At 35.7% G+C, this 21,240-nt stretch overlaps 2 protein-coding genes across 4 annotated transcripts in view; one reads left to right on the top strand and one right to left on the bottom strand.

Moving 5' to 3' along the window:
• Positions 1-21,240, bottom strand: part of LOC111055878 (cell adhesion molecule 3) — a 206,227-nt gene that overhangs the window by 141,500 nt on the left and 43,487 nt on the right. The window lies entirely within an intron of this gene.
• LOC111052953 overlaps positions 18,570-21,240 on the top strand; it is a 171,641-nt gene continuing 168,970 nt past the window's right edge. The window contains exon 1 of the mRNA XM_039443085.1: positions 18,570-18,837. Within this exon, the coding sequence (XP_039299019.1) occupies positions 18,711-18,837 (127 nt within the window). The 5' untranslated portion in view covers positions 18,570-18,710. The remainder of the gene's footprint in view (positions 18,838-21,240) is intronic.

Here is a 21,240-nt window from a genome sequence, read left to right as displayed (position 1 = left end):
GTGGACGCTAAGTGTACACCAGACAGATTGTTTCACTACAAGATTCAATACAATTGTCGGAATCGCAGGAGGCCTAAACGCTCGCTCACCCTTGATTCTTCTTATGACAGATTGTATGGTGATGAAATTTTATAAGCAGTGTAGCGATCGCTAAACACTGAAGACTTCATATAGGTTTTTGCTTGAGTGGTGGGTCTCAACCAAGATATGTTAAACACATCCCTGACTTCCGGAAAAGTGATTTGGTCTCTATATTCCAGGTTCTTCAGGGTAGGGAATATCCGCTTTTAAGCTGCATGGAGGTATGGTGGTTGAGCAGAAGTTCAGTGAATTCTGCAGTGATTTGAGATCTTCCATCATGATGTTTACTCCAGTGAGAAGGGTTTATGTCTCTAACTTCCCTAAATGGTTCTCTAATGATCTAAAGAGACTGATTGTGGCTAAAAAGATTGCACACAGGAATTACAAGGCCAATGGCAGTATTCACCTCTATGAAGCTTTCTGCTGCTTGAGGGACAGATGTAAGGACCTGACTAGAAGATGTTATGATGCCTATATAATGGGTGTGGAGGATTCTGTCCAGACTAATATAAAATCTTTCTGGTCCCATGTCAATGGGCTAAAGAAGGTCTCTAAAAAATCCACTATTGTAAAACTGGATGACAAGTGTGCTTCTACAGCTGCTGGTAAGTGTGAACTCTTTGCTGAATGCTTTTCATCCACTTTTGCTCAGAGTGTAGTTCCTGTTCCTACTTTTGATTTTGGCTGGAATCAGGTGGTTCCGCCATGCTGCATTGCTGCTTCTGATGTTCAACGGAGGCTGGAGACTTTAGATGTTAATAGGGGGGTAGGACCTGATGGTATTCCTTCTCTGGTACTCCGTTTCTGTGCTCCTGTCCTGGCTGGTCACCTGGCTGTGTTCTTTGCTGCTCTGCTAACAGTAGGTATCTTCCCTGAGGTTCTCAAGAGTGGTTTCCTGGTGCCTGTGTTCAAGTCAGGTGACCATTGTAATGCCAGAAATTATAGACCTATTACTATCCAGTCTGTGATAGCCATGGTATTTGAGGGCATAGTTACGGACCATCTTTATTTCTGCCTGCGTAAGGGTATATCTATGGAGCAGCATGGGTTTCTGAGGTCTAAATCTACAGTTACTAATCTTCTGGAGTTTCAGGATTTTGTGATGGGAGCCTTTGTGAATGCTTGTCAGGTGGATTGCTTGTACTTGGATCTCTCAAAGGCCTTTGATAGAGTTAATCACACTCTTATGATTGCCAAGTTGAAGGGTTATGGAGTCCATGGATCATTGCTAATGTGGTTGGATAGCTACCTGAGGGATAGAACTCTTATTGTTAGGTATGAGGGTCATGAGTCATCACCATTCAGGGCCTTATCTGGGGTTCCACAGGGGTCTCATCTGGGTCCCCTCCTTTTCAACTTATTTATGAATGATATTGGTAGTGTCATCTCTTCCAATTTCTTAATGTATGCTGATGATGTGAAACTTTTTGATGTGGTGTCGCATGGTACAGGGCGCAATGCACTGCAGTCTTCACTCTTGAACATTGATAAATGGTGTTTGGATAATGGCATGGCACTGAACACTGCTAAGTGTGTGATGATGTCTTTCAGACGTGGGTCCAATATCCTTGATATTCAATATGTCCTGCAGGGTGCTCCTCTGATAAGAGTGTTTAAATTCAATGACCTTGGGGTTACCATGAGTCCCTCCCTTAGTCCTTTGGAGCATGTGTGTGGGATAACAGCCAAGGCTAGGTCACTGCTTGGATTCATTTTCAGGTCCTCTAGAGATTTCAGATCTCCTCATAGTCTCCTGGTTCTGTTCAGGGCACTGGTCCTTCCTGTTATGGAGTATGCTTCTGTCATATGGTCCCCATACCACCAATACCAGATTGATATGCTACAGAAGGTCCAGAGACGTTTTGTGAGAATGCTTGGCTGCAGGATGGGGTTTGCATACTTTGATGTGCCTGTGGAGGAAATTGAGAGACATTTTGGCCTTTTACCTTTGGCTTCTAGGAGGAGACTCTTCGACTTGATGCTTCTTTACAAATTGGTGAATGGAGCATTGGACTGCCCGGAATTGTTGGCTGGCATTGATATCTGTGCTCCAAGAGGGACCCGCTCCAGGACGATCTTCAGACGACGTCTTCATACAACAGCTTACGCATACAATAGTGGTTTGTCAAGGGTGCTGCGATCTGGTTGTGAGGCTGCTGCGGCAGGAATTGATTTCTTTGATGTGTCCGTGGTAGCTTTCAGGAGGGCAGCCATGCGGTGGGGACTCTAGCTCCTTCTTTGTTGTTAGCTGATATTTATATATCTTTCGTCTTATCATCCTTTCTCCTTTTGTTTTTTTATGCATGTATTTTGTTATACCCTTTGTGATTACTTGTTAGTGATCTAATGCTGAGGTTTGCCTAATTTATTTTTCTCTTTTTTGGCTATAGGCTACTTTGAATGCTTTACCTTCATTGCTTTGCTTTAAAATTTAGCTTCATTATGTAATATGTATACTTAGGGGGCACTAGCCAATCCTCTTTAACTTAGCTTGTTATTGTTATGCTTGTTATTATGCTTATTATTAGGTTATAATTATGCTTATTAGTATTATTATTATTATTCTCATTATATGCTTCTTTTTGTGCTTTTTGATTGTTGTAATTGGTGTGTACCGTTGGTAAATAAATAAATAAATAAATAAATAAAAGACGGATATCTTAAAATTATTACCTGTGAAGAATGAGCATATAAAATCATACAGGTCGAGCAAAAATCCCGATGTAGATAATTTACGGGACTGCGTCTCTAATAAGTTCCGAAGATTAAGATAGGGTACAAGGACCAGATATCGTTCAGAATATATTTCGAGAACAGAGTCTTGTCGGGTTTTAAGCTCTATTGTAGGAAATTATATGATCTCTGGCTGCATCTGCTGTACAATTGATGTGTTCGCTCCTAAGTCGAGGTTGGTAACAGATAAAAGCTGATATATGAGCAGGTAAGGACAAAGAATAAATATCTCGATCTGACCCCACTCGCTACATCCACTTAGACCTGTTCCAATATCCAGCTTAATTCAATTATTTCAATGATCGTATTCGAACGGTTCTTGATAATATAGAACGTATCAGACACAATAATTGACAGGCTTAAGAGATAATCGAACTCAGAAAACGAATTAACAAAATTGAAATATATTATAATAAAATATATGATCTCACAGTGCAGATTCAGAATATAATTTACAGATTGAAAGTGTTTCAACATTGACAAAATGATTAGCAGTTTTCTTGTACTTGCATGATACCATGCGTGATTCGACAGAATTTTACAATTGATAAAATTTAACAGTTTTGAAAAAATAGTGAAAAATGAATAAAAAATGTTTTTTAAAATTGTTCGGGGTCGTGGTTCTGGCAGCGGAGGATAGTTAATCAACTACAAATTCTTAGAAATTCTATATGAATAAATTCTAGGCTCTTAATAACTAAAAGCGCTTGTCTTCGTGGCCAATAATTTAACGAAGAAAATTTTATATTTTTCTGCACTGAAATATTTTCGAAGCGTAGATTGGGGCCCCTTTAAACTTATAACTCACGTGAAATTCCTTGGCAGTCGTGGTTTTCTTCTTTATCAAAATCGTTTGGTCGGCAGCAATCCAGGCTTCGGTCTCAGCACGTGGGGAATTTTAATTTAAATATCTCCTTCACCAAATTAATTGAGGGATAATTTACTTTAAACTTTTAATTTATCGATTGATGAAAAATAGATTTACAAATAACAAATATAATAGCCTAAAATATTGGCTCACAAATAGAACATATAAAATCGAACGAAAATCTTACAAATAGGTCTTGGTAACTTTAACGAGGTCTGAACGGTGAGGATTTCAAAAGGGAAGTGCTGTCTTTTCTCTAAGCTTCTTGGCTAGAACCTTTCTTCTGAGAATCTCGGTGTAATAAATTTGCATAAAAATTTGCCATTGGTAGAACGATTATGACATAGATGTGACGTCAGTGGCAGGCAGTAGAATATAATTCCTTTAATTACAATAATAACTCAGTTTGTATAATTCTTAAAACTGCTTAATCTTCTAGACATAGTTCCTCTTATACAATGTACATGTGCTAGCGTCTATGATAAGGCAGGTTTGTTGTCTGATAGTAGATTAACATATGTTGTTTTCAAACGATCACCGTTTTGGTGCTATTTCTATGCACTATGATTGGCTTAGGCTTGCCAAAGAGATTCGATCACCATGTGGTTCAGTTGAAATAATAATAATAATTTAATATTCTTATACAATTCTTATTATGTTTGAGACTGTTATAATTAATTTCTGCTGTTTTTATCAATAATATACTGTTCATGCTATGACCTAGTTAGTTACAATAAGACCTGACATTATAATATAATTTCTTAAGTAATAAATAATTTCAACAATAATTCATACATTTTATTTTTTATTCGAAATTCTTGGTCCTTTATTGATAGTTTTTTAATTTTTAGAAATGATATTATACCTTGCATGAAACTGGCATGACATTTGACAATACTTTGAATCAGTCAGCTGTGTTTGGGCTGCTTTAAAACATCTGATCAGTAGTAAACAAAGTGTAACCTCAAAATTCAATGAGCAATTCATAAATAATTCGTGCTTTATTTGCAGAATAATTATAATTTTATTAAATAATTTTCTAGAAAATATTCAGTACAGAATGGTACTCTTATCTAATATACAGTTACTGATAAGTAAGTTTTATCGCTCGGTCGCTAACTACTCCTTTAGCAAATTCTTTCCTTTTAAGAAGGTTAATCACAATTCTTCTCTCTTCTCATGAGGTCTATTTGAAAAATTCATCACAATATATATTGTGATGATTCTTTTGAGTAAATCTCAGAAAAGGAGAGAATTAATTGTAAAAATTATAATTACCCTTATAAAATAGAAGGTTTGCCAAACAAACACTTAGTACCCGAGCGATAAGGCTCACTAATCAGCAGCCGAGTATAAGATAAGAGTACCGTTTTGTACTACGCATTTTTTCAAAGAATTATTTTATAAAATTATTATTATTTTGCCAATTAAGTACAAACCATTTATGAAATTGCTCATTGAACTTTTGGAGGTTACACTTTTGTTTACAATTGATCAGATGTTTTGTAACAGCTCAGACATAGCTGAATGATTTAATATTATCAATGTCATGCCAGGATTTAATGCAAGCTATAATATTATTTCTAAAATTAAGAACTATTGAAAAAGGATAATGAATCTCAATAAAAAAAATAAAATGTATTATTGTTAAAATTATTTATTACATTATAATGTCGAATGTTGTAGTAACGAACAAGGTCATAGCATGAATATTGTATCATTGATAAGAGCAGCAAAATTAATTATAACAGTTTCGAATATAATAGGAATTTTATAGAAATATAAAATTATAAATTATTGTTTCAACTGAGTCACATGGTGAATGAATCTCTTTGGCAAGTCTAAGCCAATCATATGTTATAGAAATGGCATCAAAAGGGATGATCGTTTGAAAGCATCATATATAAATCTGTTATCAGCCAGCAAACTTGCCTTATCATATATGCTAGTGCATGTACACTGTATAGGGGAACTTTATATAGAGAATAAGGCAATTTACAAAATTATACAAATTAAGTTATTATTGTAATCAAAGGAATTATATTTTACTGCTTGCCACTGACGTCTTCCCTACGTCATAATCATTCTACCAATGGCGAGTTTTCATGCAAATTAATTACACAGAGATTCCAAGAAAAAGGTTCTAGCCAAAAGCTTAGAAGAAGGCAAGACACTTCCCTTTTAAAATCCTCACCGTTAAGACCTTGTTAGAAAGCGACCAAAGACCTATTAGTGAAATTTTATTCAATTTTTGTATTTTTTATCTGTGAGCCAATATCTAAGGCCAATTTATCCATTATTTCATAAATTTATTCATCAATATCTAAGGCCAATTTATCCATTATTTCATAAATTTATTCATCAATTGATTGTTTTATGAATTCAAATTTAATTATTCCCCAATTTAATTGGTGAAGGAAATATTTAATTAAATTCCACACGTGCTAAGACCGAAGCCTGGACCAGCCACCGACCATACAAAATTTGATTTAAAGGAACCACGACCACCAAGAGGATTCACGTGAGTTATTCTATGTTTGGGGCCCCAATCTTCGCTTCGAAAAAACATAGTGCAGAAAAATATAAAATTTTCTTCGTTAAAGTAATGGCCATGCCGACAAGCGCTTCTAATCATTAAGATCCTAGATTTTATCTGGTATAGAAGTTATAAGAACTTGTAGTTGATTAACTATCCTCCGCTGCCAGAACCACGACCTTGAGTAATTCTAAAAATCTTTTATAATTCGTTTTCATTATTTTTTTTTAAAAACCGTTGAATTTGTCAATTATAAAGTCTGTTGGATCATGCATGGTATCACGCCAGCACAAGCAAATTTCTAATTATTTTGTCGATGTTAAACTATTTTCAATCTGTAATCCAAGCTTTAAATCTGCACTGTCAAATTATATATTTTATTATATTATATTTCCACTTTGTCAAATCGTCTTCTGAGTTCGATCATTTCTTAAGCCAGTAAAATTTTTGTGTCTGACACGTTCTATATTATCAAGAACCGATCAAGTACGATCATTGAAATAATTGATTCAACCTGGATATTGGAACAGATCTAAGTGGGTGTAGTGTGTGAGGTCAGATCGAGACTACCTATTCTCTGTCCTTACCTGCTCATATATCAGCTTTTATCTGTGACCAACTTCGGCTTGGGCGCGAATTTTTCGACTGCATGGCAGATGCAGCTGGAGATAATATAATTTCCTACAATAGAACATAAAGCCCGACAAGACTCTGTTCTCGAAGTATATTCCGAACGATCTCTGGTACTTCACATTCATATTGATTAAAACTTTTACAATATTTTCATTAATAAATAAATCCTTAGTTTAAATAACGAAATTAACGTTTTGGTAGAGAGTTAGTGGGAGGATATTTTTAATATTCTTCCCAAAGAATGGACATTGATATGTCCAAAGCTCCGCCAATTTATGTAGATGCATAACAATATGATTATTATCTATAGTTATTGAGTTGTGTGGTACCAGTGTTTCCGTCTTATTCTTGTGGATCTCCTGGTGTGCTCTAATTCCCGATTGGACTTGGCAGTGAGTGTGTGCAAACTGTTTTTCGTATGTCGAATACTCCAAAGAATCTTAGATCTAGGCTTCGTTCAGATTCAGTAAACAAAATTGAAAGCTCTTTATCTGTGAACTTTGTCCGGTCTGATAAAGCTATGGCTCCGAAAGTTGACTCGGCAGTTGTCGACGCGTGCATCACTAAAGTTTTATCGAACGATGATATAATCGATAGTTTGGTGACAAAAATATCCGATCGACTCAGGAAAGTTATCGATGAGTCAATATCGACTGCACTCAGGGCTACGCGGGAGGAATTGACAGCTTTGAAAGAGAATGTGACAGCTCTTACTGAACAGGTAAAGACTCTTGATGCTAAGTTACAGCATCGCACTGATGATCTTGAACAATATCAGCGGCGCACAAATCTGAGAGTGTTCGGCATTCCAGAGAAGCCTAATGAAGATACCGATCAACTTGTTCTCGAGGTTTTCAAGAGTAATCTTAAACTGGACACTATGACGGTTGAGCAGATCCAACGCTCGCATAGAGTCGGCAAGAAGCAGCCTCCGGATGCGGGTGGTGTGGCGCGCCCCAGGCCTATCATAGTGCGCTTTGCTGGTTACAGGGAGAGACGGCGAGTTTTCGAGAAGAAAAGGCTGTTGAAGGGCACCAATATTACAATTAAAGAGGACTTGACAAAGTTTCGACTTGAGTTGTACAAGGCAGCGGCGGCGAGATATGGCTTCGCAAATGTATGGTCCAGCGATGGAATTGTAAAATGGATTGTTGGTGACGGTGAGCGAAGGGTTATTCGTTCCGCGGTTAACCTCAGCGATCTCGACTAACTTATTGATTACATTTGATTCATTGAATTGGCTTATATAGACTCATCATTTTGCAAATGTTCTCTCAATTATGGTTTTATTTTTTTTCTCTCTCTCTTCTCAGATGGAGAGACGTGAGTATATATGTATTTAATAATATGCTGGACTTGCTTCTTATTTACTTATTGTTATTTTACTTATCATATTTATTATTTTGCAAATGTCCTCTCAATTATTATGGTTTTATTTTTTTTCTCTCTTCTCAAATGGAGAGACGTGAGGATATTATGCACTTGATGATATGCTGGTCTTGCTTCAGATTTTCTAATGGACCAACTTCCTGAATTAATTATGATAAATAGCATTTATGACGATTAGACCTGACAACTTGCGGTTGATGTTGTATAGCCTATCTTAGTTTGACATCATTGAGATATTTTTTTTTTCCACATTAGGTAACTATATTCTCTTCTGCACTTTGCTTCATTCAAATTGGGTTTTTTTACGATTTGTGCTGATAGTCTCATTGTACAATTTATCAATACAATCAATCAGGATTTTTCATTCAATTCACGTATCATTTAATTCACGTTTTGTTCTATTGTATAACATTCCAGCAAGACTATTTTGAATATCAGTGACCTACCATATTTTATTTAGTAAAGTTATCTCATCAATCTTTCTTCACGTATTTTTTTTCTGGCCGTTATCAGTTCTTCGATCTTATGTCATTGCAAAGTTGTTTTTTGTTACTGAATATTTATTAAATGCCCACCAACTACTTATCAATTTATTGTTGTCTGTAAGGATTTTATTATCAGTATTATTTTCTGAAATTCCTTTCAAAGTGGAATAAATATAGATTATAGTATTTCAATTTCTCTTTCAGGTATATATGGATTTATGGCTTACTAAAATGAATTATTTTGATAATATTAATCTATTTATCAATATCTATTTTTAATCGAGGACCCATTTATAGTTAGGCTATGTCTGAGTATTTCATAGTAATGTTGTCGGTCTTTCATATATTTTTATTCATCCATGTATGTACAGTACATATTTTTTAATTGATTATTTGTAAACTTATCATTAGGATATTGGAAATACTGTATAATATGGGCTTATCCTATTCTACTCTCATAGTTTTCTTGATACCCACTAATTATCATGAATTATTCTCAGTCTACTTAGGAGTCAAATATGACTTACCCCCTGGAGTATTTACTTTTTTTTGTACTTCACGATGATTTTCAATAGTTATGTATGCTTGAGTGTGTGTTGTGTGTGTATGTTTAGCTCGCTATGCCTGTTGTGTTTGCCTTCTGCTCGCTGCTGGCGCGGTCCCGTCGCGACGTGTCGCAGTGGTCCCTGACAGTGCCTCCCCGGGCCGGCGCGCTCCATCATCTCAGGCGGCTTGTGATCTCTCTCAAGCTCTCTCACATTGCTCTGGCTTGCTGAAGGTAGCTCACGTAAATGCCCAGTCGCTTTTGTGTCACATTGATGAATTCAGATCAATTTTTGATTCCCAGTTTATTGATGTGATTCTTGTATCTGAAACTTGGCTGAAGCCACACATAAGTGATAAGAGTGTGGAATTGAATGGCTACGCGCTGTTCAGGAATGACCGTTTGCATAAGGGAGGTGGTGGAGTAGCAGTTTATGTGGGAACTCATCTACCTGTTTCTGTTTTACATGTGTCTGATAACTCAGTAGCGAATGTTTCTGAATTCATGTTTTGGATGTCTCTGTGAGTGGTGTGCATGTGCTTGTATGTGTTTGTTATAAAGCTCCTGATATTAGATCACTTGCTGAATTTGAGGTATCTATGTTGAATTTGATGACTCACTATAGACATGTCATTGTCATGGGTGACTTCAATACAAATCTACTCGATTTAGCTTCTGTAAATAGTACAAATTTTATTTCAATGTTTAATAGCTGTAATATAACAATATTACCAATGCAGGCGACACACCATACAGCAACTGCAGAAACTTGGTTAGATGTGGTTGCTGTCACTGATGTGAATCTAGTTGCGAAACACGGTCAACTCCCGGCTCCTGGGCTCTCCAAGCATGACCTTGTGTTCTGTGCCTACAGACTGCACCCGCCGAAACCAAAGCAGGAGTTCATCACATATAGAAACTATAGGTGCCTGGATATAAGTGCTTTTATGTTTGATGCTGCCTCTATTCCTTGGCATGAAGTCATTCTCACAGATAATGTCGAGGAGATGGTCGACAGGTTGAACAGTTTTCTACTTCTCTTGTATGACAGGCATGCTCCTATGGTTACGAAAAGAGTAAATAAAAAGCCTGCACCCTGGTTCAGCCAGGAAATTCGTAGATTACAGAAGATGAGAGACGCTGTTCTTCGTAGAGCCAAACGCTCAAAATCTGTGGTGGATTGGGCGGAGTATAAGCGGCTTCGAAACAAAACCCAGCAGGAGATTAGAAATGCCAAGGTCAGGTTCTATTACCACTCTCTTTCTGGCAAGCAGCCTACTAGAACGGTATGGTCGAAATTGAAAAACTTGGGTATTGGAAAATCACATGTTCATCATAATATACCTTTCAATTTGGATGATATCAATGATAACTTTACTGATAATCCTGTTGACCTGTCTGGTGCTCATGACCACTTGAACAGGCTAAGAGCGGCGCCTCATGTAGCTCCTGCTCAGCAGCTCTCCTTTTCTCCTGTGACTGAAGCTGATGTAATGAGGATAATCATGGGAATGACAAGCAATGCAGTTGGAGTTGATTGCATACCTATCAAATTCATCAAAGATACTCTTCCCTTCACCTTGCCTATTCTTACGATAATTTTCAATAAATCTTTGGAATCGTCCTTTTTCCCCTCAATTTGGAAATCAGCCTTAGTCTCACCTCTGCCCAAATGCTCTTCAGTTAAATCATTATCAGATCTGAGGCCTATCAGTATTCTCCCAGCTCTGTCTAAATGTCTCGAGAAACTTGTTCATCAGCAGTTTTCTGTTTTTCTAGAACGTTTCCATCTTCTGTCTACCTTTCAGTCTGGGTTCCGAACACGTCACAGTACGACCACTGCTCTGCTCAAAGTTACTGAGGATATCAGGTCAGCTATGGATAGTAGTCAGGGTACTATTCTGACACTATTCGATTTTTCAAAGGCGTTCGACTGTGTTCATCATCCACTCCTCCTTCTGAAATTAAGAAATCTTGGTTTTGGAGAGGGTTGTGTAAAATGGATCGAGTCTTACTTGTCGAATCGCCAACAGTGTGTCAGGGCCAATAATGAGGTCTCTTCATGGAGAAATGTAACCCGAGGAGTCCCCCAAGGCTCTGTTCTTGGGCCTCTTCATGAACACATTTTGTCCACTCAATTAACAATTAAACATCACATAAAGGGAACTGGGTCACAATTTATCGCCATATTCGTCTCGAATGACAAATGACAACTCCACAAAGTCGGAAGAGAAATTGCCTCGGGGTAATATTATTGATCCTAGATAATATGCATATTGTTGTTGTAGGGACCAGGGGAATTCACTCTGGTTTGGGATGATGTGTCTCTTAGCTACATATTTCCAAGTGACTGCCAGTCCGTTCCCGAACTTCATGTCATGGGAATGGTGGTCGGAGCTGCTGTATAATTTTATAGCGCGCGAAACGCCCACACCACTCGGCTGCATCCAGTTAGAACTGTCAACTGACTGTGTGGTCTGCTGTCACTGCTAGGTGCTCGGCAGCTCCCAAAGAAATGGCATTCAAAGTTGGAAAAGCGACGAGTTATCGAGTACTGTTGATTGCTTTCAGGGCGGAGTTTTTGGGTGTAATTCACCTCCGTGGAAATATTCAACGTTCGTTTCTATTCTAAGTTGAACTTGTTGACAGTTTTTGAAAAATTGACATTCAGAAAACTCGAATGATGTAAATTTGGCATAGCTGACTCTACTGGATTGGTTTAGTCTCCATTTCTATCAATCGATGTTGGAAATTTGCTTGGATCGGATTTGTTTGAGATTTCGCACCATGCAAGAATTTCATTGGCGACTCAAAGTAACATTCAACTTTTAAAACTTTTGTTTTGTTTTTGTGTGCTATTGATAATAATTAGGCCTATTAATTGATTATTAATAATTATTTATCAATTGATTCAAGATATAAGGCATCTAAGAGTTATTATTTCAAGACCAAAATATTAAATAATTAGCTGAATGATATCTTTTTTTGTCTCAGTAATAAAAGCGGCTTCATTTATAAATGAAAGCCTCCATTTATATGACTATTATGATTATTATTCTGAGTAATAAATAATGAAGCCGCTTTTATTACTGAAACAAAAAAAGGATCTCATTGAACTAATGATTTTATATTTTGGTCCTGAAATAATAATTCTCAGACGCGTTATATCTTGAATCAATTAATGCTATTGGTTCAATACATTATATTCGTTTTCTTACATTTCATTCACATATCCATCTTTTTAGCCAACCTAAGGAACTCATTCGTAATTATTGCTACGCTGTTAAATTTAACACGCGTAGTGAGTTCCTAGTGATGACTGGAGGCTTGAGTCGTCCGTTCGTGGGTTTGTTTGTTCGACGATAAGTCTCGATTGTTCTCATCAATCAACTTGGAAATCCTTAACACAACATATTCTTTGCACCATTATAAACAGATCAAATTCGTTCGCCAACAAAATTGACTCTTTCATTCGTCTTTTTTGAGGCTATATGACAGGATAGAATTGAAAGTACAGGAAATAACATTTGTAGTAATTTATCATTCCAAATCACAAATAATTTGATGCAGGGATACTTTCATGCAACTTGAACTTTTTGCCTTGACTTCCCACTAATAGAATAGAATAGCTGACAGAATATCAACTGTATATTGAGCGAGTTCTCCAGCCCGGGGAGCTCACTAGTAGATACATCCAATAGCTTCCTAACAAGGAGTTCGAACACCTTCACTTTTCAACGATATCGTCTCCTGTTTATTACAAAATAATTATCATCTTCAAGAACAACACCTCCCCAACTTTCAGAGGCTTATTGGCCTCTTAATGAAGCTGTTGTTTTTAATCACCAGCAATCCATAAACCACTGTACTAGTTTAACCCGGGTCGCACCAACGTGCGACTTTATTAAATTCTTTTTTTGTTTCCTCTTCTCTTTCTTCCTCTTCTTTTTCTTCCTCTTCTTTTTCTCCTTGTTTTTCTTCTCCTCTTTCTCCTTCTCCTTCGTCTTCATCTACTCTTCCTTCTTTATCTTCTTCCACTTCTTCTTTTCTCTCTCACTCTCTCTTCCTCTTCATCCTATCCTCCCATCTCTCTCTCCGAATAAACAATGAAAAATATAATTTCTGTTCCAAGACAGATGATCATCACATCATAAAATTTCAGCTCACCGATCCGGATGTTAAAGCAATGGCAAAAATGTAATTCATAAACTATTCTGTGATAATTTCCTGTGATATTCTCATAATTGGATGTGAAACATAACTTCAACTCTGTAAATGAAATTGGAGGGAACAGTTGAGAACAGCTTCAATATATCATAAGACTCACAAGATTTCATGGTAAAATGGTCAAAATTGTAAACAGAGATATACATAACAACTTTCTTTACCATAAAATGGACAATACCTCAAAGGAATAATATTGTCTTTCTGGTCTCTTGATACTAAGCGCTCTGAATCACGCTGGTTGGCTAAATCTAGAATACAACTTAACACTATAATGTGTTTTGGATCTAAATTCTTTGAATATTACTATACTCCAACGCTACATTGAAATATATTACGGCAAAAAATACATTTTCGCGAAAATTGCATCCAGGTGAATTCCAAGAGCACCGTCACAAAAGTCACGTTTATAGGATTATTTGCAAAAAATCAGCTTAAGTGATACAAAAAAGTTGCCTGTACATTTTCAAAAGAAGGATTTGATCGGATTGGTGAGGTATCAACAAATAGCTTTGACAGCAATGATATTATGTGGCCGCCCGTTGTAGGCTACGATGCCACTTTCAAAGACTTGAGTTTGACATGTTATGCTCAGGGTAAAGACTATTATATGCCAATAGACCTGTTATATTCTTATATTCTGTATCATGTCATGTGTATTCGACATAAAAGCTGGAGGTATGCATTTTTTCAGAAAAAAACCCTCTACTGTCATATCAGTAATAAGCGAGAGTTCTTGAGTACGAAAGGTCACGAGATTCAATCTCGTTTTTCAAATTCCTATACATATCAAATTCAATCGAGAATGGGATAGTAATCCCAGATTGTGTTCATGATCTAATGAAAGCTCAGTTCTTGTGAGAGGATAAGGTTGTAAAATTTAATTGATCTGCGTGAACGGTATTCTAGAAGAAGGTGTATAAATGAATAGAATAGAATGACTGCCTTTTTTGACCTAGGAGGGCGAAGTTAGGGCGCAGTCGACCCTCTCTCACACTTAACCCTCCAATACAATACTAAATCATAATTCAACAACGACACTCAAGAAAAGGAGAAGAAAAGAAGGGAAGAAAGAAGGAGTGAGTGAGTTGGTGGTAACTATCTTCAGAGTACACTGTGGTTGATCATTCTCCTCGCTGTTCCTTGTTACCCTTGCTCATTATGGACTCACTATACCAAGTCTTCTCAAACTTTGTACATTCGATTAGACTGGCCTGATGGATAAGATATCCTCTCAGTCATTGAAGTTATTTCTCAATCCTTGATATCCCATGATGAAACTAATCACTATTTCTCGGAAAAATTCCAGTCTTTCTTTCCCATCGATTTTCGTTGATAAATGTTTTTTCAATTTGTTCCTGTAATGGCCGTACTATACGATTAAGGCTACTTTACTGTATTGTGAACTTCTTTGTCAAGTGCGCTTTGATTGCTCAGCAAGCAATATCGTTAATAAGAATTGATCAGAATCGTCGAACCAGCTACTAAGGCTAGATCAGATCTGATTGATTCCTTTATTGCTTGTTTGACAACAAAATATTGCTGAACAAAGAACGTTTTCTAGAATTGTTTATAAGAATACAGATCTAGGAAAATTAGTATAACTATGGAAAAGCATCATGGAGTATCTGATTTCTCAAGAACCACAAATCAGAATTTATTTTCTGGAAGAGAAGAGAGATTCACTGAGATAATTGAGACTTTGATACAGGGCTTTCAATAATCTGAATTCCTTCCGGAATTAAGAATCGATATTATTGGGAATCTTTTACAAGATGAATTATTCTCTAGAGGTTTTTCATCAAGGCTGATCATATTTATCTCATGAAATTGAGATTTATTTTTCTGGGAAATTGTTTGGGAATCTCCAATATCATATTGTTATGAATATTCAGTTATGAAAATATTTCACTGTATATATTGTTGGTGAGAGCTGGATTTCGTTTCATACTTAGTAAACTGTTATGAGGGGAAAGATCTCTTCTCTACTATCGTATATTTATCAAATATCTCCATATCTCAAATGATTTCTCAGAATGTGCTTTTTCTCAACCCTCCCAATTCTCCAATACTCTTCACCTTCTCGTCTTTTACCATACAGCCGTTAAGTGGATCACATTCAGTTAACAGTATTAATGAGAAATAAACATTGGCAGTAACAAAACATCTTAAACACAAATATTATTACAGAAACATATTATCAGAGCAGCTCTGGGAAGACCAAGAATGTACCCTAGTAGACTACTATTTAAAGAAATTGATTTACCAACATTGAGACCAAACATACGTAACTAACGCAATTCTGTACATTAATAAAAACAAAGACAAATTCACTACTCATAATACACCATATCTAATACGTCCAAATGCTTTCAATACCTACAATAACCTATTCACTAGACTTACACCTTGCAAACACCAATTGTCCTTCTATTGCCATAGAATAATAAATTGTCTACCTGAAAAATTCATTCTAAATAGAATTACTAAGTGTTTAATTTATGAAATAAGAGATTGGGTATGTAGGACAGTTTACTTCGGACTTCATTGTAACGGATTTCAGAAGATTAATTGACTTTTTGTTCTAGTGCTTACATTGTTATATTGTACATACATTTATATTCTAGTGTTTATATTGCATATTGTTTCTTCTGGTACTAATTAAATTGTCTTAGACATCCATCCTAATTACCTTTAACATTTTTGAACTCTCTTCCAGAGCTCAAGCATTAGCTTTTCTGGGAGAGCCCATTATTTCAATATTAAAATAAAAGAAAAACATTCGTTGAATATGTTTTTAAATTAGTTTAGATTATAATTAGTTATAACATTATAAGAATGTTTTTGTTCCACTTGTTTGTAAAAAAAAGAATGGCAATGAATTGATTTGATTATCACATCTCTCCACATCAGATTCATAATCAGTATTATTGTTGAACATCAGGATTAAATTTTCTGAAGATATTACTTCTCACTTTTAACAATGCTTCTTCTTACTCACAATAGCGATGTTTTTAGCGTTATTGAGCGCATTCATGTAGTGTGGCTAATTTTCATCTGCTACTGATATCCATTAAATTGACTGGAATATTCTTTGGATAGGAACCTATTGTGGCAGATCATGTAGCTGTTTTGACGTTTCTTTGGCACAATGGTATTGTTCCCTTATATGTGATCCCTTGTAACAAAATGTATCAATTTCAAGGTTCACTTAAGAAAATTCCCACAAATTTTCCAAGAGTTTCTTTAAAATGATATTGAAAATCGGCATTGTGATAAACATTTTCCTCCTGATCTAAAGTTAGCATACCTTCCTCCATACAATAATGGAACCAAAAATTCAGATTGCTTTGAGGAAGAATATTGAACTCTGAAGCTGAAGATCACACAACAGATAAGAAATATCTGATTCAAACTACACATTTGTTAATAATCAACCAAACAGAATAATATGACTTTATTAACGACTGTTTGTGAAATCTTAATGCAATCTGGAATCAAAAGGTGTATTAAAATACGCTAAATGTCTCACAAACAAAACTCATTTCATTGAATGATTGTTTGTCATTCACATTTTTTATCACTTGAAATCTAAATTGAAGCTTGCTTTTCTGTATTCAAATCAGAATTCATCATCTCTCAGTGTAATAATTTATTTTTCTCTTGGAAGATGACAGTAGAGCAAATTCAATATAGTTTTATTCAGTGATGTTTATTTTGAATAATCAATCAATCAAGTTCATTTTCATTACAGTTTCATTAGAGCTGTGCTATCGTCGAGGTTTTCTTATTGGAATTGGCGCTTACAGAAGTCAAATATCTTGAGTAGGCCTATTATCAAGAATTATTTCAAATGTTCTCTTCTATCGAGAGACTAGAGTGCTGAGAAGTACCATAGAGGAATATAGTAGTATGCTATCTTTACTCTGTTGTAGTACATATACTGAGAGTATAGAATAGTTAAACGGTTTCTATTTCCATTTCAAATTTCAAAGAACATTCAGATTACTATAATTTGATAAATTTATAATAGTTGATTGCAATATGCTATTAGATTGAATGTCTTAAGTTTTCTTTTTGTTGAGAATCATTCCTAGAATTGATCCTATGTAACTATCATTTTGGGTTGCACAAACTGTGGAAGTAAACATTTTATCGGATGAGAAGTCTTGTATAACCGAAGCATTTCAGTAATCAAGTTTAGAAGTTTGAGAACAATTAAGACTAATTGATATTTCTCTAATTTTCTGCTTATATGAATCTAAGAACTGGAACAGTGAATGAAAAATTGAAAACCAAATTACATAGGAATACTTCACTAAATCATCACTGATAACTGAAAAAAAATACTGAGGAAATCTGAGGATTCTTATGGATGATTGCAAGAAAAGACGACTAGGAGAGTCATACCCGATTATCAACATACCAGGGGAGGAGAAGTTTAATTTTACGGAGACATTTCAGTCGTTCTTATTGTCAAGGGCAGTAAAAGGACATTTGAACGGTTTCTATTTCGATTGGAATATTCTCGTATGATCTACAAATCTATTTCATACAAGTATTTTCAAAGTATCCCGGAATACTCTACTTCTATCATTCCAGCAAGAATGTAGGTGAAAATAGTTGATTTCAAATAGTGGAAAATTGATAGAAGTTCAGTTCAAATTATCAAAGAAGAGTAGATAAAACTATGATAATGAATAGCCACAATCAAAAGACGTTCTTGATTGAATCTAGCAAGATAATAATTATTATTCACAGTACTGAGGTAAATCCCTATTCAATATATCTTCAGTTTCGCCAACAAGCCTACTGTTATAAGCAGTCCAGAGTTTCCATTCCGATGAGTATCCGAAGATTTTTAGCGAATCATGCTGAATTGAGGAAAACAATTTGAGGAAGAATTGGCACACTGGAGCTGTTGTCAATGTCGTCTCGGAAGATTGCCGAAGGTCGTCCGTAAAAGTGCTTGTCGTTGCAAGGTAGTACATAGAAGGGAGGGGGGCGCAATTCGAGGGGTCTGGGGGGACACCGGCCACTTTGCACTCTCCTGCTAGGAGATACCAGTGATAACAGTGTCCGTTCTACAACTGCTGGCTTGCTGTACGCTTTCGTCGGTCACACGCACACACATGACACTTCGACATCTGCCCGGCAAAATTCGCGTTGTGTCAAGTGAACTAAACTAGCTATTCATCTCTCTTCTTCAGTGTTCTTATGGACAGTACTATGATTGGACGATTCACTCCAAGTCAAAACTTCAAAAATATTCCAGTGGTTTTAGCTTTGTTCATCCAACTTGCTGTTCTTTCTTCAGCTGACTACTACTGGAGTATACCATTCAGTAAGTGAACCACTTTTCAACTTTTTCACCTCTCACAATAGACCTAGTCTCGTTCGCACAAACATCTATTCAGTTAAAAAACTATAAATTATCGTCCAATTCTTTCATTGGATCATGTATCAATGATTTCGTTACGTGATGTCTTTTTACAGCAATGTGATAGACGTAGATGCAAACATAAGCAACAAGGGTTGCATTTGCGTGATTGGGGCTGATGTAGATAACTCTCTTCAAAACATAATATTGTATACTAATTATTAATGATACTCGATACCCATTCAAGATCAGTAACTGTAAAGTTCAAGACTTCCAACATGACAATATTGATAAGACTGACATTTATATAAAATTGCTTATTGCAAATGTATTGAGATCTGCTAATCAGGCGTCAATCTGAGCTCTCAAATCTCCATTTGAATTTCAATCTTTTACAAACTGCATTGTTCAACAAGCTTTCAATTCTGAAGTCTCCTTTGATCCCATGCAAATTGCAATGATGATTCAGCCACTAAGTGGAACTTTCTCATTTTATATAGATAATATTATTTCTTCAAGTAGGTGCTGCAAATAACTGTTCACATATTGATAATTCACTAGCATGCTCTCCATTCAAATCAACGTATTAACAGTACAATTTCTCACTTAATTATGACTTGTGTCATCGATCCCCATTCAAAAATCAATCACGCAATAGTTATGAGAGTATTGTGCATTAAAATTGATTAAAAAGAACCAACTCGATTGAGAAAATACAGCAGTCAAATCCCACAGCTATTACAATGATTTCCAATTCTTAGAGGAAGAGGAAAATCAGTATGATATTGATTATAGTATACTATTGAAACAGACAAATACTCACGTTTAAAGTGTTACAGATTGTAGAACTCCAGTGTATCAGTCAATTATTTGATAATCAATCGAACAATGAGCTACCTCATTCGAAGATCGTAATTCTTTTTTGTGTTCCCTGATGAAATTCCTCATTGACTGAATAAACTGAACCATACTGTGGTTCGCACAGATTATTCCCTTATAATGGGAACTCGTCATCAAAAATACTTGGAGTACAGTTCTAGGAAACCATGATAATGTCTTCAATTAAGAAAGTTTAGAGCTTGAATAAATATTATTTACAGCCCTCTGCGAACGCAGTAGTTGCTATTTTATTCATGGAGCATGGTGGTGGTTTAAAAGAGTTTCACAAACTTCATTCAAGTCAAACACTGCGATGAACATTCCCAGGAAGTTTGAGATCTTTAAAGCGAATCTTGTCCTTACCCTGAATTTTTTATGATCTCACTCTTTATCTGAGCAAGAAGTGGGTTGAACTTCAAATTTAATTTTCTATTTCAGCATCAGGCCTAGTCTGCAATGAACAAGTTGTTATCGAATTGTAGTCATACATTTCGGGACCAGCAATTACATATTTCAAGACCAGTATTGTATCGTGCCATCAATATATTGCTGCTTAGTGCTTTATATGCGATCTTTCTCGAGTGGAATAAGCTTGAAAAGTTATTAAAATAGTTTAGTTGGAAATTAATACAAAAGTTAAGTTGAATGTTCATAAAATAATAGACAAGATGAAAAACGATCTCCAGATCAAAACTAGAATTCAAAAATGTTAACATATATTATTTTGAAACCATTCTCAATCTTATAAATCATTTCTTTGCAGATTATGTAAATTAGTTGTTAGTGCAAGTTGAGCTGTCTGACAACGCCTGGAAATGAAAACTACTTCACTGAAACATTGCGAAAATAAATTGCCAAACGTTTATATTCCAACCCATTTCCTAGATCCATAATTATTGAGAAAACATCTACCATCAAATCATTTCCCTGTTTCCTTTGATTTGGATGTGTACAAGATGGATTCCAACTCTCACGTTTAGGACGGCTCATCCTTTCACTCTATAATGAATTTCAAAAGCATCGTTCGAAGGGAGTATGGCTCAAAAGCATCTCCTCCTAATTCCATTTGACGCGTCTGTAATCACACAAGATTCCAAGATTGAATTAATAATCTATCGTTGACGATCTCCAAGCGAATTCCTGAATAATTTTCAATCCAGATTCTAGTGAACTCGCCAGTTTTCAAAGCCTGTAGTGTTTTGACTGGTGCTTTGACGCTGTTTGGGTGGAAGTTGAAGGGTTTATGAAGTCTCCATTGAGTTTTTGAAATGCTGTTCATATTTGCAGAAGCTTTCAATAATAATGATCTATCACTAGATAATGATTATTAGATAATTTTTAGGTATTGAGGAGAGTTGTTGAATTGCTTAAAAAAAAGCTTAAAAGTTTTTCTTTTTTATTCATCAAATCTTGATCTTGTCGAGTATTAGAAAGAGAGCACGCGAAATTGTAAACACAGAATATGTAAAGCTTTAAATTTTCTTTGGA

This window comes from Nilaparvata lugens, chromosome 1 (genome assembly GCF_014356525.2).
Source record: "Nilaparvata lugens isolate BPH chromosome 1, ASM1435652v1, whole genome shotgun sequence".
Classification (NCBI taxonomy): Eukaryota; Metazoa; Arthropoda; class Insecta; order Hemiptera; family Delphacidae; genus Nilaparvata; species Nilaparvata lugens.
Note: the sequence above shows the minus strand (reverse complement) of the source record. Positions and strands in the feature narration are given on the sequence as shown.